Source organism: Styela clava, chromosome 11, assembly GCF_964204865.1.
Source record: "Styela clava chromosome 11, kaStyClav1.hap1.2, whole genome shotgun sequence".
NCBI classification, from domain to species: Eukaryota; Metazoa; Chordata; class Ascidiacea; order Stolidobranchia; family Styelidae; genus Styela; species Styela clava.
In genome coordinates this window covers 19995319-20021304 of record NC_135260.1, presented here as the reverse complement: position 1 = coordinate 20021304, position 25986 = coordinate 19995319, and the positions used below count along the sequence as shown (strand labels likewise).

The 25986-nt window shown below is 35.5% G+C and overlaps 2 protein-coding genes and 1 long non-coding RNA gene across 4 annotated transcripts; 2 read left to right on the top strand and 1 right to left on the bottom strand.

The window, feature by feature from the left end:
- The first annotated feature begins 1199 nt into the window (after positions 1-1199).
- Positions 1200-7393, top strand: LOC120347543 (transcription factor A, mitochondrial-like). The gene is made up of 6 exons (XM_039417563.2): positions 1200-1555; positions 2302-2456; positions 3796-3854; positions 4301-4450; positions 4741-4902; positions 5341-7393. The coding sequence occupies exons 1-6, from the start codon at positions 1488-1490 to the stop codon at positions 5500-5502; spliced, it is 756 nt and encodes a 251-aa protein (XP_039273497.2). The 5' UTR covers positions 1200-1487; the 3' UTR covers positions 5503-7393.
- A 1426-nt stretch (positions 7394-8819) lies between these two features.
- On the bottom strand, positions 8820-17763 carry LOC120347687 (uncharacterized). 2 transcript variants are annotated; one of them, XM_039417750.2, is made up of 8 exons: positions 17691-17763; positions 17523-17619; positions 15979-16076; positions 15740-15781; positions 14467-14541; positions 14109-14219; positions 13103-13261; positions 8820-9249 (listed from the first exon to the last, which is right to left on the bottom strand). In XM_039417750.2, exons 1-8 carry the CDS (start codon positions 17760-17762, stop codon positions 8959-8961), a joined length of 945 nt encoding a protein of 314 aa, XP_039273684.2. In that variant the 5' UTR covers position 17763; the 3' UTR covers positions 8820-8958. The 2 variants fall into 2 exon arrangements, with proteins under 2 accessions (XP_039273684.2, XP_039273685.2); XM_039417751.2 differs by having other exon boundaries at positions 14112-14219.
- A 2052-nt stretch (positions 17764-19815) lies between these two features.
- LOC120347689 (uncharacterized) lies at positions 19816-24274 on the top strand. The gene is made up of 3 exons (XR_005570124.2): positions 19816-19951; positions 20906-20993; positions 21875-24274. It is a non-coding gene; the product is annotated as an uncharacterized LOC120347689 (long non-coding RNA).
- Positions 24275-25986: the final 1712 nt, after the last annotated feature.

Genomic DNA, 25986 nt, shown 5'->3' with positions numbered 1-25986 from the left:
ATTAAAACATTCTTCTGTTAACATTTTTATATCTTTTTCATCAAACATTTCATATATTTCTATGGGAGTTCCATGTCTTCTGTGAGAATTAATTTGTTGGAGTTTGATTTTCCATGCAATTAGTACACAGTGTACGAATACAGCTACTTTATCTGGTACATACAACTTATGTAAGGGTAGTTTTATTCCCTCGTTATTTTCTTTACTAATATTTTGTCCACATCAGGCGCTATTTATCTTTTTTGAAAGTGATGTCATATCCATTTCTTGGTAGTTGTACTTACTGATCACTGTACTATAGGGTAAAAATGTCCCTATCGGCGTGTTCTTTCTCCAGTACTATTAAACGTACTTTAGCGGACTCCTCCATAAGCACTGAATAGATTGTCATGCCAAATGTTTGTATATTGTGAAGTTGCACAATCGATTTGAACCAAATAACGTAATAACAGATAACGAAATACGATAATTTTTCATCCTTTGAGTATTTCTTTTTACTCTTTTATATAAATGATTTTTATAACTTAATCAAAAATTAGGAAGTCCGTTTCACGGTGGCTAAAATAAACTGTGAACCATGATTTGAACATGTAATGCCTTTGATGCCGCCATTGGGAAATACTTACGTGAAACCATTTCAATACTTTTTTTTTTGTGAAAACGACGTAATTTGACCCCGAATTCAATCCTGTTACCGGACCTCGACACTGGTCAGTAGTAGTGATCTTATTTATACCTCTTTATTTAGCTGGGTTATTTGCCGTGTTTTGTCGCAAAAATCTTAGAGACAACCGAGATTTGAGGCAAAGTACAAATGGGTGAAAAGGAAGATAAATTATACATATCAAATGATAAACTATTTTAAAATTTCAATTGGAAACCAAAATCACTATGTCAGCCGAGAAAATGTTAATAAACAAAATAAAAATATGCCTGCTCGAAATCCAATTTTTTTTAACTACCGGTAAATTCTGTGTTTGAAACTAAAAAACTAGTAGAAATTCGTGGATCGCAAATTTTAACACATCTATCTCAGATTTTCGGGATTACTCTTTGTTTATGATTCTTTGCATTTTTTCTTGTCTACAACAAAGATTTTTAAGTATTACATCAACGTAAATTAATTGCTGATTAGTTAAGGAAGTATACACACAAGCCCATGCTTGGCATAACATGTATTACGGCATCTATATTTTGGATAGATTTAAAAATATAAATAACATATTGTGCCTTTAGACTAGAGATTCTTATAATGTTTATCATCGAAACATTACAATCAAAGCGGGAGAAAAACAAATTACCCCTTCTGTTCGAGTGTATAGCACGTTTTCATACGAGAACATACTTGGCCGATGTCTTCGGAGTGATTCAGCAGCAATAAACGAGACAAGCTATTTCTGCTCGACGGAACGGAGGAACTGTTGTTCTTTTGCAGCGTCGCGCTCAATTTTTGATCGTGGAAAGTTCGTCTCTGCTAGTAAAAAAGTATGCTGCGTCTTGCAAATTCAATATTGAAATCAAGCATTAATTTCAATGTGAAATCTACAAATTTGGGGTGAGTAAATAATGTAGGCATTCATGTGTATACAAACTATGTCTTTATTTATGTAAACAGTAGGTTTTGAACCTTACTTCAGTACTTAGGGTTTTGTTTGCTCTCCTGAATCTATAATCAGTTTTTGTTTATCTGTTTTTATCAATTATTTTATTGCCTGTTATGGGGTCGGAAGAAACTTATTCTTGTCTAACAGATAAAATCACACACACAAAGCAAATAATTATATACAATTGCTTTTTGTATAGCGAAGCTTATTTTCAATGAGGGTCTGATTTTTTTGTGTAAATTTATTTTGTTAATCTGATAAATTTCCGCAGCTGAGACATTTTATTGATGGTTTCCTAATCTCACTGTTTTCTTGTATAAAAAAAGGGTATAACAAATGATATGTACGATTTGTTAATATATCTCAAAAGATTTTCAGTCTGTTGCAATATTACTCTTGTTCAACCTCTGTTACATACTAAGTCAGTAAGTTGCTATCTAGCAGACTTTCAGCCCAGTACATTTCAATCACTCATCATCATCGGTTGGTGATTTTATATCTAGCTTGTACATTTTCCCAGTACAGCAGTAAACAAAAAGCTTGCAATTCGACTCCAGGTAATTCTTGGATCCATTTTAAAGTATATGTGAACTTTTTCGAGATAAGTTACTACAAAATTAATTGGTTTTTGAAAACAAAAACCTTGCAACATACCAGTTGGAATGGTCAGCATTTTAATGATAAATTATTTTACCAGAATTTTTTCACCAAAAGCATGGAATACAAATCTCTTTTCTGCGACATGGTTTTCTCTACATTCTGCTGATGACAGGCGACCCAAACAGCCGTTGAATGCCTTTATGGTATTTTTACAAGAACAAAGACCAACGATGAAAATCTCAGGAAAGCCAAGTAAGGCGATAATGCCTTGCTGTTTTACAATTATTAACAGCCCTTAGCATGGTTGATGCTTATGATAGGATGTGCTCAAAGTAGGGATGTTATAAATTTAAAATACTTGAAATTCATAATGTTTATTACATAAAAAAGCATTTAAGTGAGCTGAACAATGTTATTCTTGTTGGTGATAAATGTATTGAACCAAGCTTTATTAAATGAATTGTGGTTGACTTTTTAATATCTGAATATGTCTGCACTATGTACAACTCACATAAAGTCAATTTTTATACACCAGATGAAAATGCTGGATCTTTGTAAAATGTTCAATGATTATAACATTTTTATTGTTTTGTTCCGGAGTTTAACACAGCCTATTTAAAACTATTCATTTAACAGTATTTGAATAAATTCAAAAATGATTATGTTTAATTATGGCAAATTCTTTGATTTCAAAATAATGAAATGCTGAATGCATGTAATGAACACCATAAGTTTCATCACTTTCCTGTCTCTGGAATGAATATTTAAAATTGATCTAACCCTCAATTTTTGCAGAGATGAGTCTTGCTTATGCTTTGAGCAAATTCTTTTGAGAAGAAAAATATTTTACAATATTTACATCTTTATTATGGTATATGTACAATATACATACGTCAAGCAATTTAGGAGAAAACACAGACAGTGGTCCGTTTTTTATAGAAGTCAAATATTATAGAAAATAGGGAATCAAACAATATCAAGATTTCTTTGCATTATCAAATTTTATTCTGTGAATATAAAATGAATCATGCAAATTCATTGGTTGAATATTGCCTTATTCAAATTCCTTATATTCGAAACTATCTCATCTGGGGATTTTAAACAGTGATGTAATTAGATTTTTGCATACTGGTTTTGAAGAAAACTAATATCAATAGTAAATAACTAAATAATTGTTTTGTTTCCTCACCTGTTTTAAATCATTTGCCAGTTAATGATGTGAGAACAGGAAATTATTCGGAAGGAAATAGCAAATCATCTGCTAAATTTATGCACTTAGACGTTGAACTTGATTGAAATAGGCTCATGTTATTAGATTTTGATGTTAAAGTTGTTAATATTATTCATGGTTTTTTTTTTTGATGCTAATGATTTGACACATAACACGATGATAGCTAGTTGTCGTACAATCGTTTTTTCTTGTCGATAGATTCAATATCGAAGTGTTTTCTCAGTTTTTGACCTCCGTTGAATTTAATTTTTCTTCGTAACATAAACAGGATTTGTTCTATTACCTCAAGCAGACCTGTTTAAACATTCATGACCTTTATACATATCATATTTTTAAAAAAAACTTTCATCGTTTTTTTAGGTGAAACGGTCAAATTTGTTGCTTCAAAATGGAAGGAAATGTCAGAAACTGATAAAAAAGTCAGTGTGATTCAAATTTGTAGTTTTGAAATTTATACAAAAGATCTCATAAGGCTCAAAAGAATTCAATTGAGACAATGTAGTGGCAGTAGTAATTGCTCTTTATAATAATTGCGATGACATGCGATTAACTGTGCTGCTACCCCATCCCAGGTTACACCCTAATTGGGTGAGAAATGCAGAAAATAGATTTCGGTTATTCCAAATAAAGTTTCGGTAGCTCATTACATATTGTTAGATATCAGTGGTTGCTAGTACAGGGCCTTGTGTGAAGCACCATAATAGATCATTTCAGAAGTCGGAGCGGGTCTTGAATCTTGATGTATTACATGACATCCAATTGACGAACCGGAATACACCATTGTATTGCGCAATTTTGATTGAAGGTTACAATTATTTTCGTATGGACTGTTGATGTTTTGAGATTACAAATTCTATTTCTTTAGCCATATAAGAACAAGCAGAAAGAACTCCAAGAACAATATCGTGCAGAATGTGCTTCGTATAAGGCACTTCTTTCAATAGAAGAAAAGAAGTCACTTCTTGAGGACTTCCGTGAAAAGAAGAAAATGAAGCATAGGAAATCACATAAAAAGGTAACTTATATCGAAATATCCTTCTAAGGTATTTTTGACCCCATAATAATAATGTATTGTGAAGATTAGAAGGATAAAGTTTTTTAATATCAGATTCAATAGTTGTGTGACTATAAGCTTGCTCGTGTTTTATGAGCTTCCTCGCAACTACTTGAGGAATAGAATCTTTTTTATTCGATATATTGCCTGACTGATTTATTGCCTTGTGGTTGATGGGATGGGCATGGGGTTTGAACCAAAGATTTTGAGCGCGAAATATTGGCTCTTCTAAACCTCGTCTTCAATTCCAGCAAGTCCGTCACAGTGGTTCACCGAAAAGAAACAGGAGTGCATATTCCATATATGTAAGTGCTCGATTTTCCACTGTAAAAGTTCGAACATGGAGTGAAATAATGGAGTTGATGAAGGATGCCAGTAGTACATGGAAAACGATGTTTACTCATCAAAAACAGGTAGAGTAATTGCTTGTTAAATGAATGATGATTCAACTACAGGTTGTGTGTGAACAAAAATTTATTGTAAAGTGGTTCATATGTGCCAAGCAGTCATTTCTTGTGGGGGCTACTATCTTTTAGAGAGAAATCATTCCAATTTAGCCTATTACGAAATATCTTTACTTGAATTTTTCTCTCCAAAAATGAACTTAGTGTAATTCTCACCTCCATGACAGTATTGACTTGAATTGTTCCATGCCCTTTTTCAGTTTTTTCTATTGACTTTCTTGTTGTGATGATGAACCTTAATTCATTCAGCTGTCACTATTCAGTGGTTGCATTTGCATATAACTCTTGAAGTCTCTGAATCTTATTTTGATCAAATTTGCATAAAAAAGGGTGTTGTCAGCGATCATATGTAATGTCCCCATTCAAAAATTATATCATATTCTTTAGCCATACATTGATGAGGCAGCCAAGGACAAAGAACGGTATGATAAAGAGATGGAAGAGTACATAGAAAGAATGAAGATTGAAGAGAAGATTCATCTTTTACCGGTGAAATATCAGAAACAGATAAAGGTTCAGGGAAGAAAGCAAAGAGCTAAGAAAAGCTGAAGTTTAATTTGGCAGTGCATGTGTCAAGAAAATTGTTCTTTATCTTCAATGCCCATTTGTATTATGGAAACTTCTCGACCACGACTGTGACCAAGCTACTGTTTCACTGCTATGCTAACAGTTCTGCATGATGTATTACACATTGAGTTAGTATTTCAATCTAATGTGGGCATTTTCCCAGTGGCGTGCTTTTTTATAAAACCACGAAGAGTTTGATTTTGCGATCACTATTTTGCCATTAAATCATTCTATATAGCGGACCTCCAGAAGTATGTACACCAAGATGGCGCACAACCTGAACATAGTAATTGTACCAGGTTCAGGTTGTGCGCCATCTTGGTGCACATCCTTCGGGAGCACCAAAAATGTATCTTTGCGTCTTTTCCAAATAGCTTCGATTTTAAATTCTGCCTATATCAAATTCTACAGTCATTCCAAGCCGCAGTTTGGCAACAAAGTGTCACTTTAAGTCAATCCCGGTTCATAATGACTCACGAAACTTATATTATTGCAATAAATTCAGTTGTCCTTTTTTATTATTCATGATTGTACACCTGTCTATTTTCAACCATACTTCCAACTGAACTACAGAGCCGTAAATGGTACATAGTCAACAATCAATATACTATTTCCAAATAGTATGATGAAGTAAGGAATACTAATATATTGGGTAGTGCGCAACAGAGTACTTAGCAGAAATATTTGCTGGAAATTAAATCTGCTAACATAAAATCGTTTAAATGTTTTGATTGATTTTTCTTTTTCAGTGTCTTTAGTCTAACTTTGTTTGACGATCAGATATATGTCAGATAAATTTCCAAATGAAAATATTTTTATTTCTTCCTAAAATAATATCTTCATTATTTAGAATACAATTAATTCCGGCTGTACAGGGTGGGGCAAAAAATTTTTTTAAATGTAGGATGTTTTTTGTCTCAACTTGTCATTTTGGTCATACTTTTGGATAGCATTTACATAGCTAACAGTGTATTGTATTCTCTTTTGTCTGAACTTGTAGTATTAGTTAAATATGAATATAAAGATGGCATATGGATATGATCATTCCTTATACACGGAATACTGATTCAATCACCTGTTATCGAAGTTGACCTATGATAACATAGTTAATTTTCTTTCAAATACTTGTTAGTCCATGTATGTTATATGTATTCACAACAAAATTCAGGTTGTATGTAATTTGACTTTGTTTTCGTGTTGCTTTTAATTACATTGGCTGATTAAAGACAGTTTATTATGTGTTTTATTTTTATTCTGATATATTTCAAATGTGATTCTATATACTAGGATAGAAAAACAATGCAACGTGCAGCCGGGTGCTGGAAGTTTTAGTTGACATTTTTATCTGTTATTGGGTCTATGGTACCATTACCCTGAAATTATTTTTCCATGTTATTTTACATAAATTTTATACTGGTTGAACAAGAAAAAATAATGCCCTACTAAAACTTTCTTGTTCTCCAATTTCTATTATGGATTTATGGATATACCACTGTCTACTGTATCAAACGTAAAACTCTCGTCCACAGATTGGGCAGTTGAGGTTGATATGATAACAGATTTAGCATAGGTGACTCAATATACTTACTTGGTTAAAAAGATATTAAAAAATTCAACATGTGTTTCTTTATCTATTTCTTGCATTCTTGTATGCAAGTTTTGATTATGACCCACCTTTCTTCTGGTATTCCTCGAAGCTGGTATATTTTACTCTAAACTACGTCTAAACTGCAATCCTGCTGTCCATGTTATGTACCCAAGTACATTACATTTTTTTATCTCATTTACCTATTCTGTTATATTTTTATGTTCAATATTTGGACGTTTATTACTTGGAATGAATAACCACAATAAACTTCTAACTATCAAACAACCTTTACTAAAATACCTGTATTGTCATACTAAGTCTCATAATATGCATCTGACATACTCAGGGGAAATAGTGCAGGATGGATTTCATTCACAGGTATTATACTTCTGGTTTATAAGCTGGCGCGGCAGTGTGGCTCGGCCCATCGTGCTAAGCGTTAGGAATACAACCGCTAACGCACCTCTGGTGGGTTCGAATCCCACGCAAGGGTGTTGGACTTCTCGCCGCCGTATGGTGGTTCACGTAACCGCTGGTCGGTTACGGCTCCTCCACCATCGAGCCCATGCTTCCGAAAAACAAGATAACTAACTAATTCTATACCCGACATGGACTGGTAACCGGATGTCCGTTGACAATCGTGGGTGTGCAGCAAGTTCATAGACCGTTATATGTTTCAGATCTATACGGTTGGTGGAGGAAGCCGTAACGGACCAGCTACTGCGAAGAGTGCAACAATCCTCTCCGCACATAACGATCCCCGCATGGCATTCGAACCTTCCTAACGCTTAGCACATGCGCTGCACTGCCGAACCATGTACAATGAAATGAGTAACATGAAGGTGCTAACGGTAGTTATGTATTTTTATTGCCCAGTTGCCAACGAGCCGGGGCAAAATAATTGTGTTTTTTTTTTGTTGCATGCTTTACACATTTTTTTCATCAATTAAGCGCCAATGCAACTTTTTTTTGATGCGTGGTTTCGCATACCGTGAGGGATAACTATGTGCGTGAAGATTGCTGGACTCCACGCCGCCATAGAATGGTTCACGTAACCGCTGGGCGGTTGCGGCTTTCTCCACCATTAAGTCAATGCATCCGAAACAAATAACTGGCCCACTATTTCTCTCCTCTGTGATAAATACGTAAATCCCGCCCTAAGTTTTAGTTTAAATCCGCCAGAGTGTTATGTTTTCATAAGTCCGTGGTTCCTAAACTATTTCCTGCGACCTCAATCTTTGTAAAATGAACAAGAGAGCTATGCTCAAATATATGGACACGTAGAGTAACATAATTTTGATGACGTCATAGCGAAAAAAAAAGTAATAGCCTTCTGGAGAAAATTTTTATCTTTAACCACTAAAAATTTCAAAGCAATTGGTCCAGTATTCGAAGAGAAAAGCGACTTTTTAAAAACGTGTCAAAGAACAACAAGAACAAGAACAAGAACAACAACAACATAATATTGAAACGATCGTTATGTCCACTACGTGTCCAAAAACTACAGACATTCGCTACCCCATTCCGAAAAACGCAGATATAAACGTTTACATTCACGTGGATAGTGAACATTGACTCAAAATCTGAAAACATCTGAATTAGTACGACAATTTTTTGGTGAAACTTAGACGGACAGACGTGGTAGATTGGGAGAAAGCGTGAGATAGTTTTGCGATAAAACCTTTTAAATTTGAGAAAAATGGTACGAATATGATGTTCACATATTAAATTTTATTTAAAATATAATTCTGAGTAATAATATAAACAACTTTGCTGATTAACCACAAATTGTAATTTCTCGAGGCAGTATTTCTCGCTGTTATGCAGTGTAGTTTGAACTTGATTTCTCATCAATCTACGTTATCAACTGTTTCAAAGCCTCCCTCCCCGCCACGAAAAAATTCTTCACTTTCTTCTCCTGGTGCCCCAGCGTTGAACTCACCATCGACATCCTCAACCCTCACTTCGATTGGTGGAATCTGTGTCATTTCTTCATTTTCGTTCAGGTCCGGATGATCATCATGGATCTCAGAACCTGCATACGCAGATGACACTGAAATTGCGTCAAACTCGTACAAGGAGGAGGTTGAACTGAAAGGACTGACATTTGGCACTGTTAAACCTCCACGCCCTGAAGTGTTCTGAAATAATTTAATAAAACGTAAAAAACTTTGGAAATACAATGAACGTCTAAGAGTTTTTATATTTATAGTAGGAAGACGTAAACCTCTGGGACGCCAGGAGGACATTCGTTTCACAATCAGTGTGTAGTCCAGTGGCGGCGCGTCAATAGGGCCAACCGGGGCAAAGCCCCGGTTGTTTTTTCGGTATAATAAAAAATATTCGAATTTTCGAAAAATACCTCAGTATCGGTTGCACAGACTGTCTACACTAGCCATATTCTCCTGACATGGTTCATTTTTCGCTCGCAAAGCCTTCGCCGAACGTCGACGGGGCGACGCCGATTTTGCCCCGGTTGCTCATTGTATATCGTATTCTCTCTTTTATCTTCCACTCGCCGCGTTTGTCTCGTTTGTTTTCTGTTTCTTTTACTAAATCATCGGGGCTAGCCCCGAAATTATGACGACACAATGCCGACGTTTCTTACAACAACGTGTTGACATATTCACGCATTCCTTCTCGTTCGTTGGTTGCTTGAAGAGTTGATAGTTTCCTCGCCTTCGTTTTTGTCGCTTGTTTCGCTATTTGAATCAGTTAGAGACCTTTAGTCCATTTGCTTTCGATTTTCCACATTCCTTTTGAGCTCCTCACTTCTTTCCGGCTTCGCATTTCTTAGCCTTAGACCTCATAATGAATAAGGTTGATGCACTACTTCGCACTCCGTTTTCGCAGCTGCCACTGGAACAAAAATTAGAGGTACAACGTCTTGGGCCTTATCAACCAAAAAATTGTTCACTGGAACAATCCCATGGCGGAGGAAAGCGTCGGCGTACATTCTGCGCAGAAACTTGGTATAAAAAACACGAATGGTTGTGTTACAGCGAGGACAAAAATGCACTTTTTTGTTTTTATTGCCTACTTTTTGCCACCGCCCGTGACTCACGTTGGTGTAAATTTGGTTTTAGAGATCTTAAACAACTTTCCGAGCGTGCCAGGGATCATCAATCTTCTATGGAGCATCTGAACAATGCAGTAAAATACCGAACGTTCGGAAATGTTAATATTGCAGCACAGTTGGATGAAGGACGCGCGGTTTCTATTCGTCGGCACAACCAAAACGTCGAGAAAAACCGCCATGTTCTCGGTCGATTGATAGATGTTTTGAAGTTCATTGGTTGTCACGAGCTGTCCCTCCGTGAGCACGATGAACGGGCTGGCTCTTCTAATAGAGGGGTATTTTTAGATATGGTGGAATACACCGCATCCCTGGATACAGTATTGAGAGATTATCTTGATGCCGCAACTGTTTCGAAAGGGACATCTAAGGATATCCAAAATGATTTGCTCGACTCAATGTATAAAATTTATTTACAACATTTGGCTCTGGAAATTGAGAATTGCCAGTTCCTTTCGATTCAGTCTGACGAGACGACAACTGACATCACGTGCGTTTCCCAACTGGCTGTGATTTTTCGGTTTGTGAAAGATGGTAAACCTACCGAGAGATTTCACAGCTTTGTACCAATCGTTGATCGCACGGCTTGCGGGATATCGGCTGTACTGAAAGAAGTGTTACAGCCTTACAACGCGAAGTCAAAATTGATAGCTCAAACTTATGACGGCGCGGCAGTCATGAGTAGGTCGAAACATGGTGTTCAAGTTTATATAAAAGAAGATTTTCCTCATGCGCATTTTTTACATTGTTATGCACACCAATTTAACCTCGTTTTTAAAAAGATGTGTCTTGATACCCCCCTCGTCCGTATATTTTTTGCAAATGTTTCGGGGTTTTCTTCATTTTTTTCGTTTCGCCGAAGCGCTCAGACCTCCTTCGCCAGATATGTAGCCGCCGTCTCCCAGCTTGTGCACCAACACGTTGGAACTTCCAATCACGCGTGGTGCAGGGCGTGTCCGAAATTAGGTCTGAGTTCATTGAGTGTTTCAATGGCATTCAGAGCTCTCCGGTTTGGGACGAACGCTCTGTGAGGGAGGCGGCAGGTCTAAAGCGTCTGCTAGAAGATGGTGAGTTTTCATTTTTTCTCGCTTTTTTCTCCACAATATTCTATCACGTGGATGTATGATACGGCGCATTGCAGTCAAGGCTAATGGATGGAGCGTCTGTGCAGTCGTGTATTTCAGACTTCTGCGATGCTGTATCTCGTATCCGGGAAACAATAAAATACGACGACACATGGAGTGCTTCTTTACGCCGCGGGCAAACAACGCAGCGTTTGATTTTGTCTGCAAAGGAATGCTGTGACATTCTGGTGAATCAAATAGGCGATCGTCTGCGCACTGAACACCTTGCCGCGTTCTCTTTGATGAACCCCAAAAATTTTTCAAAATTTGCACGTCAATTTCCCATCCATTTGTTGGCTACTGTCACCAAATTTTACCCCATGATAAACGTGGGTAAATTGGAAAATGAATTGCGATGTATATACATCAATCAAACTTTTTTGAACATCACGTCTACTTGCGCGCTCTATGGGTTCCTCATAGATATCACTCTAGTAACTACCTTTGCGGCGTCTGCAAAATTTCTGGGCATCATTTTGACGACGCCTATTTCTTCCGCCGACGCAGAGCGAACATTCAGCACGCTGAAGCGTATTAAAACGTATCTCAGAAACACAATGAAGCAAGATAGATTAAATTTCTTGGCTGTTTTATCCATTCACAGAGACGTTATTTCTGGGATGCATGACTTTAATCAGCGCGTTATTGAGCATTTTGCTTCCAAGAAACCGCGGCGTGTTGCATATATGTTCAAGCAGTAGAAGTCTAGCAGCATATATATCTATGAGTGAGCGACGCATGTCCTTATCTTTGCATTACCTTTCCTTTCTTCATAGTAACGTTTTAAACCTTATTCTAGGTTTTGACTGCTTTCCCGAAGTTTCTGTTAATATGTCATTGTATTTATCTGGGTAAATATTGCCTTCCCTTTTGAAAGAGGTTTCAAAATAAACTATGTCTATATTTATTAATCCCTTGACTTGGACCGGTTTTAAAGACACTTTCTTATCGTTAAAAATTGTCGCTTTTGCCGATTGGTTGTTACCGATGGAATGGTTTTTATACTCATAAAATGATGGGAGAACTTACAGCGCTCATCCTGTCCCCGTTGATGGGGGTGACTTGGTCCCGCAGTAGCTTGCCCCGGTTGTCAAAATGACCACGCGCCGCCACTGGTGTGTACACCAATCACTATCTTCCACTGATCCAATCAAAATAGGCATAAATCGCTATCAACTTTTATGCTTATTTTTTTTTTACCGTTGCAGTTTGGTGGATTGCGTAGTTAGTCTTTATATTAAAACTGAATCTTGGAATCATGGAGTAGGCACCAAATCAAGACTATTCCAACTTGAAACCCTGGTAAGAACAGGCCAAACTGCTAACGAGGAAAATTTTGGCCCCGTTAGTTTACGAGCGCTCCAGCGTAACAAAACGGAAATTTTCAATATTTGGTGAATGCCAGTTTTCTGGTTTTATGTGAATTTTAGTGGTTCACTAACACATTAAAAGGTAAAGACTTTTGGAGAATAGAATCCTGAATACATGATGTGCTATGCATATCGTGATGTCAGCACTTCTAACCATGTATGACTTTATACCTAATTAGTTGATCGTAACAAATCCACATACTTGCATGATGTAGATGCCCCAATTAACTAGCGGTTGTGGGAGCCCTCTACGATGGCGAGAATTCTGCCTAAGAAAACTATCACTGTGGTAGCAAAAGCAATCTATGCGCAAACTGCCGATTCAAATTTTGGTACCTTTACTTAATTTTCTCATTATATCAGCACCTTTCTTAGTAAAGAGACTGATAAGGGAAACTTCGATTACCTCAGGCCAAACACTTACCTCTACATTTTCGTCCGCTCCAGTTCCACCTCCTCTGCTGCGGCGATGATGACGTTTGTTTAATCCCTTATCAGTTTGTAATTTCCTCAAATAATCATTCACTTTTGCTTTGATTACTTCATCTTCAAATTTTACATTTCTCGGAGATGCCGAATCCGTCTGAGAGAGAAATAATATATATATATGAATAAATAAATTTCAGCTAGTTTTCATTTCAACCCCCAATGCAGCTTGCAATCATTTATTTTGGCGACTCAATTTGGAGTTAAAAGCCTCGGGTGCCGACAACTAATCTTAATAACCCCCTGTCGCTGTGTTCTGGACTAAAACAAGAGAGCGATGCTCGATTTCAAAGTAAAAACGAATAACATAAAGCCCACAGGACGTTTTGAAATAAATACAAGAGAGCTATGCTCAAATATATGGACACGTAGCGCCACCCAGTGGCAATAAGTTTGATGACGTCATAGCGAAAAAAAAGTAATAGCCTTCTGGAGAAAAATTTTATCTTTAACCACTGAAAATATCAAAGCAATTGGTATAGTATTCAAAGAGAAAAGCGATTTTTTAAAAATGGAGACGGAGACACATAACAATAACAACAAAATTTTGAAACGATCGTTATGGCCACTAAACGTGTCCAAAAAGTGATAGCCTTCTAGCAAAACATACAATTTATACCTACTGAAAATTTTAGAGCAATTGGTCCAGTAGTTAATGACAACAGGAAGAAAAATACCAACAAGAACGATAATAACAAAACGATCCATGTGTTCAATAATGAATATCATTCCGAGGAAAGTATATCTATGAATTCGGATTGGAGGTTTGCTTGTAGAGTCGTATTTTCTAATGCGTCAGTATTTTGGTGCAAATTTTCAAGACACGAAAGGCTTGAAACTTACCCCGACTAAGTCCAATTGAATAATAATAACGATTGGTATGTCGCATGTACTTGCAAACTGTGTTTTCTAATAAATGTATACTTTGAAGTACAAATACTCACGACCTCTCTGTACGGTGAACATCGACCACCTTGTTTTGTTGCAGGTGTTGTTAGTCTTTGTGGTCGAGATGAAGGAATGTTGTGTGGTCGTTGGATTAGTGGAGTTCGTATCTAAAATACACCAGCCAAGAAATTGTCATAACTATGAACGTAGAGACCACTTTATCGCACAACGTGACTACAGTTGTCTTGATGTCTAAACATCCGCCGCGGTGAAAAGGCATATATATGACATTGGTATTTGCTAAGCACTACATCATTTGTTGCTTACCTTAATCCATTGGAAATTCCCTATGAAACAACCTTTAAACTTACGAGTATGTCTTTACTCGGCATTATTTTAATAGTATGTACTTACCAGCGGAGTGCCGACTTGTCTCGATGAAGCATATACCGTGTGGGGTGACGAAGCATACATGGAAACGTTTTCGATCTAAAATTATATGAATGGGAACAAATAGACTTTGCGATACACATATAACGCAGTAGTAAATCTAGAAAAATAATAATTAGTAATAAATAATTTTCCCATCGACTAGGTCACTATAAGAACAGTGGTACACACTTGATTTCGGTCCACCTATTGCGATTCCCATGAGCGGTTGATTGATCCAAAGTTGAAAGAGAACATGCGCACTACAGCGTTTAAATTCAAGGCGTACTACCGCCGGTATACATACTACAACTAACTTGATTCTAAATTTTCACAATAATTCATATATATAAACTATATTATTTCAGGAAAGGTTTGGTCAATCTATATAATCTATATTTTGACATGGTGTTGATTTGAGACAGTTCGGTCGTTGCATCTTTCGTGAATGGGCGCTGGTGAAGTCGAAATTTTCTACAGTTACAACGTTTTTAACAGTCGGTAGGAGGAGGCTCCAAAATTTAGTCTGATCCGAGTTCGGAACTAAAATCAAACTCAAAATTTTTCACAACCCCGGGTTGAAGTCAAATATTTTTTTAACCCAAGTCGGCAGTTGTAGTTGATTGTCAGATTTCTCTGACTCCACAACGACGACTGAATGTCAAAGTTACATAATTTAATGCACTGTTTGAGCACTATTTTTGTACGTTTAGTACGACAAACGATCAATGGAATCCATTGGGGACATTTTGACATCAATTGGATTAAATTTCTAGAACAATGGTCGCGAGCTTGAACTTCGAATCTTTGATATATAATTCTTTGCTTAATTTTTAAAAACGACTCAACAATCGATATTCCTTTATTTAATTTTCACGGTATTCATTTGTTCGCGGAGTTTAATTACGCCTTTGTAATTCGAATGTCGCCCGAATAAAGGTACAGCCGATAATGAGACAAATTCCCGTGTCGATTCGTTGCTGGGACGGACTTGCGAGTGTTCCTATTTTCCAGTCCTTTCATATAGATTAGTAAGATTACCGAAAGGCAAGAGATGATAAATCTTAAAATGCTGTAAGTTAGTTCAAAATTAGTTGGTATTAAGACTATATTGAGTGCATGCGGAGCTTCTTTGCTGATTGAGTGAATTTGGCCATATAACCAAACGAATATATAAAATGTTCAATCGCAATCATATGAGTTTGGGTCAGAGGAATCGACGATTTTAATATTCGTATGAGCAAGCTGGAGTACTCACTCTTTGTGCATTGGATGAAGTTCGCTTTGGTGGGCGGCGTGCCTGTAAAGAATGGAAGTAATATACTTAGTAATATTTGTTTGTTATTTAGAGTAGTGACTTGTATACTATTTATTGAGTGCTACTTCGTTATATATGTTTATATCATTTAAGTATTTCGCATGCATAAATGTAGGATTATTGTGCGTGACGTTTGTCAAATGTCTGATTTAGAAACAGATTTTCAAGCAGTAGCATACCTTTCTTCTATGAATTTGTTCAAGGCAGTATTTCCTACATCTTATAGTAATTTTCATAATTAGGAATCCAAGTACTGCAAGCCCACCAATTCCGAGTACTGCAAAACAAGATTTTATAAAGACCAATATGTGGTAACACAAGGAATGTAGAAAAATTAAATGATATATTCCTTTTCATTACTATTCGTTATTTTTTTACCGAGTTAGTTTAGAATAATTATGCAGTTATGGAACGAATAAAATATGGTCTCCAGTTGCCATTTAAATAGATTCCTTCGGGGTCATTTGAGCTTCCATTTACAGCACGTTTGATGTTACTTTCTGCCAGCAAAGGATTCTGTGTATTATAAACCTTTTATCCTGTCAAGTTTAACTACCGGCTTAACTACTTTGGGGTGGATATTCGCATTAGGTTGGTTGAAATAAATGAACAGTCTTGTAATAAACAGATCACGAAATGTACAAAGACGAAGGCAGTTCCAATTCTTATTGGAACAAACAAGATTCACAATATGCATTCACAACCATTGAGTTTCATTCAACCATCCAACATAAATGTTCAAATCGCCAAGGAGCTGTCGTGAAAGTCGCGTCGTCAGTTTTTGATTGAAAATATATTTCTACGCTCTATATAAATTTATTGTTTTAAAATTGACATTTTGTGTCCAAAGTGGAAGAGAGAGTCTGTGCATTTAATTCAATTTCACAAGCCGCAAAATAGTGTTTCATTTTCAGACTGACAGCAAAAATTCAATAAACGTAAAGTAATTATCCATCCCGAATGACAAAAAAAGATAAATATCATTTTATGGTACACGGCCACTCATGGGTGTAAAATAAACTCGAAGTCATTAGCGAAATTTGCCTTATGCAAATTTTTTATTTGTTTTGTTATCTTCTGTCCACACATAATTCAAATCTGATTTGTAATCAAAGTGCACTAAACATTCCAATTTGAAAAGCTTGTCTATATGTTGGGATGACTGACGCGGGAAGTCAACGCAAATTAGGTTTTCAATATATTAGATACTGTTTGTAATTGTGCTCTCACGCTGTCACTTAATTGGCCAGTTTAAATCATAGATTGTTTAATATGAATTTAGTATTATGACTAAGACGGTTTCAAAACTTTGTACAAGGATCGTCGAAAACTTTGTTTGGTAATTTAAACGTTACAATGTGCCATAATTATTATCTAATTTCAGCGGAAAAAACTGTGAGAAAATAATGTGGGTAGAAAATACTTCAATTTGGTTCGGAAATTAATGGGTTTGTTTTCGTTCAGGCAAATTATTTATCCAAGCTTAATTATGTTGGTGTCACTTCATAAATTTTTTTATTTCGACCATCATGTCCACTGTCTCATTTAGGCTGTAATCAATTGAATGAGGGGCCGGGGTGCTTTCGGTTCTACCTAGAATTGTAGTTTTGCCTGACGCTTTGTCTGGAGTTGTGATGTTGTGAAAGTTCATTATTTTTTGTGGCTATAATCCTTTTTTTTTCATCCGCTAATACAATCCGCAAAAATAGAATTAATATCTCACTTATAAATCCAATTACATTTCTTATTTCCTGTGGCGTGTAGGGACAGACTTCATTCGTATCCGAATTCTCCGAGATTCCAGGACATGAACGTCGACACTGAAAGGTAGTCGATAAAGGTTATTAAGTAAATTGACAAGTTGAAGGCGAATCATATTGTAATAGCTTACCGCAGTTACAGTCCTTGAAACGACTGAAGATAGAATAGCGACATTTACTGATCTGAAATACTTATAAGACATGCTTCCTGTAGAGAGAAAAACATATATATTTTGAATAATATACGCGGAATTTTGATATTTGTATATATATATATATATATATATATATATATATATAGGAACTGTTGACATGAACGTAGAGTTTATCCTATATTTCTAGCTGATTAAGCATTTGTGGGCAGTTTTTCATCCTTAACCAACTAGATAGTTGATTAGAAACTCAGATATTGTTGGGAATGGCAGATGAATATATCAGATAAAAGCTCGAATTTTAAATGTTTAATTTTAATACCCCCTATGTCCTATTCGACATCGATACCTCAATATTTTAAAACAGACATAGGACACCAGACGTTTTGGCTAATTGCACTGCGATAATGCTGCATAACGAGATTTGGTTGGAAGCTGAGCCAAACGAAAATATGATTGCTTTAAAAATAATTGATATATATATATATATATATCAAGAAAGTGATACATGGCTTTGGAACACTGCACAAATCTCGGAAAAAACACTTTCTTGTGTCTGTACGCAGTTTCCATTACTGCTGTACCGATAGTGTATCTTTTTACCCTTGGTGACCCCGCTCACAGCACAGTAAAATATTTTTATATAATTACTTTATATCTGCCTCGTTTAAACTTTGTATTGTTATATATACGGTTTTAGCTGTTGTTGATCGTCGATATAACCCTATTTACAAATGATAGTACAAATATAGCCTAATCGTACAAATTTATCTCAGTGCTGCGCAGTTGCTTCATTATTGCTCATTAAACCCCACCAATTCAGTTTACGCGTAGAAAACGATATACACTGTCCAAAAATATATCTGCCATTCTAAAACTTATTTTCTTTCCTAGCATTTTTATTCTTATCCTTTCCTCCCAAACCTTTTCAAAAATGTATACTTATTTAATGCAGGACTCTAAATTTTACTGACTTGTACTGTTTTGGCAGAATACATTAATGAGAAATGTTCCACGATATGACCGGATCAATACATTTAGCGTAATCATGTGACAAACTTTGTTCCATCAAACTGTATATTGATTACATGATTACATCGCACTTTTGAGATGTGAACTATTTAATATATTGTCTTATTATTGGAAGCTTAGAATTATTGAACTGGCTTACGATTTGTCCACCACACTCAGAAAAAAATTTTGATCAGACGTGCAGACAAAAATTAGCGCATTTTTATTTTGAAGCACATTGAATCTGCGAAAATCTAACATTCATAACTCATGTGAATTGACATTGATCGATCTTCTTGATGTTTTGCCATCATCGCATTCTTGGAAATGTTCTATTTTTATCCTCATGTGAGATAGCTAAAATAAAATTGAAATGCTGAAATTTACAAGTAAGCCTATATAAATAAACCAATAACAGAAACCGGCGAATTAGTCATAAATTAATTCATCAGATGCGACAAAATTAGGTGTTATTATACAGATAGATCTTTCCCCAGGTTGTTTAAACTGAATTTTCTCATATGAAATTGTCATGTAATATTACGCTTCATTTTTGTTCTTTGAAAAAAAAACACGTTGCCATGATATTCGAATCGAAAATGATGAAGTGTTTCGCATGTTGAAATCGAGTTACTTATGCAGATGGCTAATAATCTTGCGTCACTCTTACATCATTTTTGTGACGTTTCAACTGGCAAGGGCTGTGAAGTCGGAGTTTGTTGCTATTTTCTTCAGTCTGAAAATGATTCTATATTTGGTTATGTATACCTGCTTCTTTTGGTGACAATTTGCATAAGATGAAAACAATCAAGAGAGAAATGCTCGAATACATGGATAATTGACTAATCAGTCAAATTGTTTGAAAAAATTTAATCTCCACGAGAGGCCGTGCCTTCGTTCTCCGCCGATATGAAATTTTATCAAAATTAATTTTTTTTCATTCATATTAATTCGTTGACAAATTAATTTAAATACTTATTTTGTTATCAGCCAAACTATCGGCACTGTGTGATTTTATGTTTATTCTATGTCTCAAAAATTTACACATTATTATCATTTAGCAGATCGATGAATATTTCAGAATTGATGCTACGTTTAATCTTTTTTTAGAAACTTGTTTATTCGAAACGTAAATTAAAATGGTATAACGGTATTAAACATGGCACCAATATCACCACCAAAAGAAAATTCAGGAGTTGTTCTTTGTGAAGACGTAACTTCGCATTCTTGTGAGTCGTAGAAAAATTTTTGTACAATTTAATATTTTTAATTCAGCCTTTTGGTCTTATGAAATAAAAATACGTAAAAACCTTAAATAATCTTGAAATGTCGTGATTCTATTTCAAAAAGATATTTAAAATTGATTTTGTTATAACAATACTTTCTGACTAAATTAGTTCATACATGCATATCAGGAAAATTTCACTAGTTTTACTGGGTCCGCGATGATAAAAAGCTTGTCGACACCTCCTTATAAATGCTTACGAATCATTTGCATCGTGGGATTCAAACTTTCTCTGGAGAATCGATATAATTTTAGGCGCATTTGAAGAGTTTTTTTTTCGTAAAATTTTGAAGAATGTTTTTGTATTTTCAATGTTCATAGATATATCGATGTCCATTATCTATGAATATAGTTTTCCTGGTTTTATGTATATTATATGATCTATCCGTTATTTATTTGTAACGGATATTAATTAATTAAGAATGTAAATGCGTTCGTTGTAAATTCATTTGGGGCGGATTTCAGCTATCCCTCATACGTGTCTGAAATATACACTAAATATTACTTTCTTGACATACAGTAGTTTTTAAGTCCAGATATCGAAATGAGGAACATCTCTATCTGGCTCTGCGCCTTCAAACCGGACCCGTTTATCTTCAGATTATCAACTCGTCACAGCTTCACTCCAGCAGCGCTAATTCGTTATAGGTGACCGTACATTTGAACCCATGTACATTTGAACCCATGTGTATATCCGTGGGTTCAATCTATATGTGGGTGCTGAACCCCATGGGTTAGGGTTAGTATGGGTTCAAATATCCGTACGACAAAATAATTCCATAGGTGCAATAGTATGCAGGTGCAGTTGTCGTGGGTTCAAATGTACGTGGGTTCAAATGTAATGGAACCGTTCTAATACATTAGTCACACACTCATATATTTATTTTTATTGAAACAGACTGGGCCGTTCTCCTTGCTGCAGCACTACTAATCTACAGATTCTACAGATATTTTATTTCATATAGAAGAGCAAAGAAATATCATAGGTATTTTTGTTATGTTATTAAGTAATAAAAAAAATTCTATGAAACATTTTTCATTTCTGGAGGGCGCCCACAAAATATTGGCATTGCAGGGCAAAATATAAAACTTGCAAATGGTACAGTCCTATACAATGTATAAGATGGTCTCTGCAAATAAAAATTGAGATTCCGTAATGTCTATATATAAACTCCAACTTTCGTTCATTTAAGGAAATGTAATTATCTACATATATATATGTCTTCAAATTGCTTGACTTCAATCTGTGTCATATATTTATATAAGTGATTTTTGTGATTCAAATTGCGGTTGGGAGGGAAATATCTACAGTTATTGTGATATTGCATCTCCGAGTATTTCCGATAGCTAGTAAATTGATTTCGGGTTTTAAATTTTCACAATATTTCCCCTGATCTTCTTCGTCGTAATGTTCGAACGCCCACGTGCGGAATTCAAATATTCGATCAATTAGATAAGATATCAGTTTTATCCCGGGGAGGGGAATACCACGGCTTCTCGTCCGGTTACTAATTCATGTCGGGTACGGCCGTAACCAACCAGCGATTACGTTCCCACCCTAAGGCGGGGTGAGGAGTCCAGCAATACTATCGTGTACAATTATCCCACAAGGGATTCAAACCTGCCAACTTGCAGAGGTGCGATGGTAAGTTTATTTCAAACAATTGTGTGCCAATTGTGTACACAACATCTCATCTCGTTTCGGAAATAATTATTAAAAAGCCGCTAAAGTAAATGCAAACACTGTTTGTTCACTCTACAAATTATTAAAATATTGCACTGGGTTGTTAGTTTCATAAGTTTCATTGCATTGTTTCATTGTTTCATAACGGGCGTTTATCTCAGAGTGTTCATATGATATTCACAGAAGAGTAGGAGTTCGGTGGCATTATTGCGATCAACGGCAAGTCATCAACACAATCTCAAGGTGAAGAAATAGGAGGAAGAATGGACCTCGTAAAAAACGACAAGAAATATTCCGAGTGTGTATCGTATTGGGGGCCATACACATACTCATATCCACAAGTAAAGAATGTATTTCTAACATCTTATCATCACTAACAGCATAAAGACTGCTAAGCTATGAAAAATATACGATTTTAAAATGTAATTCTGAACCATTGGGGCCCCCCGCGGTCGCTTAATGGTCCGTGAAGGGATTTTAGAGGGACCGCGAAGCAGCTTTGATACAGAAACACTGCTGAGTAAACTTTTGATGTCATGCTATTACTGTGTTTCTCGAAAATATGACGCCTTATTGATTTTAATAAGTAAGAAATGTTGGTGAACGTAGCAAGTACAGGTACCATAAATGAATGGCGATCTTTATTTTTGAAGGCATGTGTAGGTACCTCATCGTCAATCGTCAATAATCCATAGTGCGGTGTGGATTGTAGACATTTAGGTTAAGTTTCAAGGTTGGAAATCAGTTCGAATAACATGTGGACGAAATGAACTTCCGTCTGTTTGTCTAATTATGCAAATAAAGCGATTCTGAATTCGAAATTATGTTGTTTCACTCACATGCGAGATGGCTTTAAAAGGGGAAGCGCTGAAAAAAGTTTTAGTAAATAGTCTACTTGGAAAAATACACGATTTACTGCAAGAAGTAAAACATGAAGTGCGCTGGAAATTCTCCAATGCTTGTTTTCTGGTACGCCACTCGCTATTGAAACAAATTTCCGAAACATAATAAAAATGAGTTTGATATGAGAGTGGCGCTATCCCTAGCAGAACCCAAAATGGATGAACTGGTGGAAGCCAAGCAATTGCATCCATCCAATGGGGAATTCTCCATCCATCTGTTGGTCTTATGGCTAGGGTTTTGTTTTTTATTAATTCTAAAAAAACATCGTGTTTTAAAACAAAGGCTTGGTTTAAATCAATTTTTTTCTGTATTTTTTATTGAGATACCCCTTGCTTCGCCGCGAAATACGCCAAAACGTCGCATTCTGGCAGCTGCACACGCCGCCGGGATTATAATTTCAAAAATGTAAGTAAAAATTCCTTCCTTTAACTTTTACTTCTATTGCGTACATTTATCGCCACGTGTATCTCCACCAAAGTCATGAGTTTTTAACCGAAAAGTTTATCCGAGATATCAGAGAGACGTTTTGAGTAAGAAAAATCATGTAACTTAGTTCACGAGCCTACTACAAAAGCATTTAGACCAAGGGCAGCCTTGGGCAAAACGAGTGGTTTGCGATAATGAAGAATATGGTTACATCGGCGACAATCTACTGATATAAACGATGAGATACCCTAGCTAGCCTATGCTAATTGTAAAAGTCCTCTGTTGCGAAGACGCCACAACTAATCTGTTATGACGCATAATACGGATTTCGAGTTCATGTATTGGCATTTTTCTCATAAAATGAATGCATTATTACGATTAATACTGTTCGGTTAATTTATGCTTAGCATACTTTGTTTTTGAAGTTGAAGTGATAGAGTTTTTCAAGGTTATACAAACTCATTTATTCGATTGCATTTCAATTTTCGCAAAATAGTTTCGTCGTAGCGGGGTTTTTAACGTAATGGCTTATCGTTTGCGTCTTACTGCGCAAACCGCTGAACTACAGCTTGAGAAGGTGTGTATGAGCCTCTATCGATATTTATGGCGTTTTGAAGGATTTATTGCAAATAAGAAGCGCTTGGCAAGTTTTCACATCCATTTTTCCTCAACTTATTTTATACAAAAAAAATCGAATAGTACAGCCATTTTGAACAAAACCGGCAAAAAAAAAACTGAATTTAAAGCAATTGTTTTAAAACAATTCTTTTTGAACAGATCCCTACTTATGGCTCTTTAATTAATATAACCGCTACTATATATATAATATCTGGTGAACGGTGTTAGTTAGATATTTCATATGGTACTCATCGTCACTATCAGTAGTTTCAAAACTCTAGAATTCTAACTTTTTTAATTAGATATTAGAACCTCGGGTATCGCTGCTCGTTAACCAGTTTTGGTTCTCCGCGACTTTCCTTCCCAGGTAGAACTGTGTAAATTATCATTTTCTCGTAATTTGTGCTTGTGATACTTTTATTTACTGGTTGGAAAAAATAAACTTGACTTGACTTGCGCCCATTGAACTGTTCTAATGACATGCAATAAACGAATGCTTGATATGTGTTTGCTATTTTGAATTCTTTAGTGGACTGCGAGTCATCAGAAAAATTTTAAGAGGACTATTATGCATATTTTTTTTAAAAAGATTGAGCACCACTGTTCTGAACGATCGATATTTTAGAAAATACATGTACAAATCCATACTCAGCAAAAGAAATTTACTAACAATATAAAAACTTAGTCAACAAAAAGGATACTTGGGTTTTAGCGATACTCTCAGCCAAAAATATATAAACATTTCCAAAATATTCTATTTGAATTATTTATAAGTTTGGATTATCTTTTTTCGACAGTCTCACGTATCTCATTTGCTTTTAATAATGCAAAATAGGGCTTGTTACCTCGAAATTCAAGAGCATTTTAGAATGAAATTGCTATGATATTGTCGAAAATTACTCTGCTTACTCACTTTTTTTTATAAAAGAGAAACTTATTCCGTGCGCTGGAAAATATTGTGAATTCGAAGCGATTGTCACTACTTCCTAAAATATAGATTTTCTTATATATATTATTTTGATTGAATTCGAAATTGTTGAATGCCATTTAATAGTCGTTCTTAATATTTCTCGTATATGCAACTAAGGTTGAATCAGGAGCTATTCAATTAGAAAATGGCTGATTAATCATCGCGCGGATTAATCCTCATTAGGTGAATATATATTAGAAAAGGTAGTACTATGATAGTTAGAGGTCAGAATTGATTGTAACCCCTAACCAAAAATGGTTAACTATTTGAAGCCCCACTTATGAGATGAGAAAAGATGACCGTTTTTTTCGAATCCCATTACGTTGTCACAAATTGCAACAACATCGAGATCAGAATTTCCTAAACAGGACGCTTTAAGGAAACTTAAAGCGTTCCTTCGTCTTTCCAGATATCCCCCTCGTGGGTAAATGAATAATCACTTCAAACACCGTTTCTCCACACAGTGGTGTTTCGACAACTTCATTATTGTCAGGTTATTTTGTGTTCATTGTACCGTATCATTTTCAACAAAATATATGTGCCAGTTTTATTCAAAAACGCTCTCCACACTACTATACTTTTTAATTGAAAGTGAAAATTAATTTTTATTTGGATTTGTGCCTTGAGAAACGAACATTTTTGATATAACTAAAGCTGAATGTGTACTAAACATATTGGGAACCATGTGTTAAATAGTTTTTTGGAATATAAGCAGAACTAAAAAACTTTTTATAGCAAATCGACTGAAATAGACGCAATGAACGACGAATAATTTCAGTAAAATGTCATTTGTGTGAAACTTATTATATGATTACTCTTTCATAAAATAATGAAGTATTTGCTTTCAGGAAAAAATAAGCCCGCAATGTGAAATTAATTCTTTAATCCGACTTAAACATCTAGTGTACGCTAAAGTCGCTCATATTACATAAAGTGAACCTGCAATATATATGTAATGTATTGTCGTTTGCTATTGCGTTGTGATTTATGGCTTAAGGGCCAACAGTACAGACTACTTGTTGACACTCAATTTTTATTATTTCCGGTCTAATCTATTTGCAACCACAACGACAGTTCTTTACAACGAGTCCCAAAGTCTTCACGTGGTATTTCCCCAACTTTACCTCACCATTGTCATTACCAGAAAAATCACCTTAACCACTTCAGGTTTCGTTTCTTTTGAGATTGAACTGAAAACTTACTTGTTCAAATTATCGGGCAAATATTGATGAAGAAAAACGTGAGAAGTTAAACTGAATCTGATGTAAATGATTTTGGACAATGGGTTGTCGAACTACTTCTGTGGTACGTTATAAATAATTTAAATTATTGTGTTCGTGTTCAATCACCACATTAATTAATGCGTATACAGGGAAAG

Coding starts and splice junctions, on each gene's coding strand:
- LOC120347543 (XM_039417563.2), top strand. CDS start 1,488: ATGCTGCGTCTTGCAAATTCAATATTGAAATCAAGCATTAATTTCAAT. Junction 1,556..2,301: donor GTGAAATCTACAAATTTGGG/GTGAGTAAATAA, acceptor TTATTTTACCAG/AATTTTTTCACCAAAAGCAT. Junction 3,855..4,300: donor TGTCAGAAACTGATAAAAAA/GTCAGTGTGATT, acceptor CTATTTCTTTAG/CCATATAAGAACAAGCAGAA.
- LOC120347687 (XM_039417750.2), bottom strand. CDS start 17,762: ATGTCTTATAAGTATTTCAGATCAGTAAATGTCGCTATTCTATCTTCA. Junction 14,220..14,466: donor GACAAGTCGGCACTCCGCTG/GTAAGTACATAC, acceptor GGTGTATTTTAG/ATACGAACTCCACTAATCCA. Junction 9,250..13,102: donor GAGCGGACGAAAATGTAGAG/GTAAGTGTTTGG, acceptor AAATTATTTCAG/AACACTTCAGGGCGTGGAGG.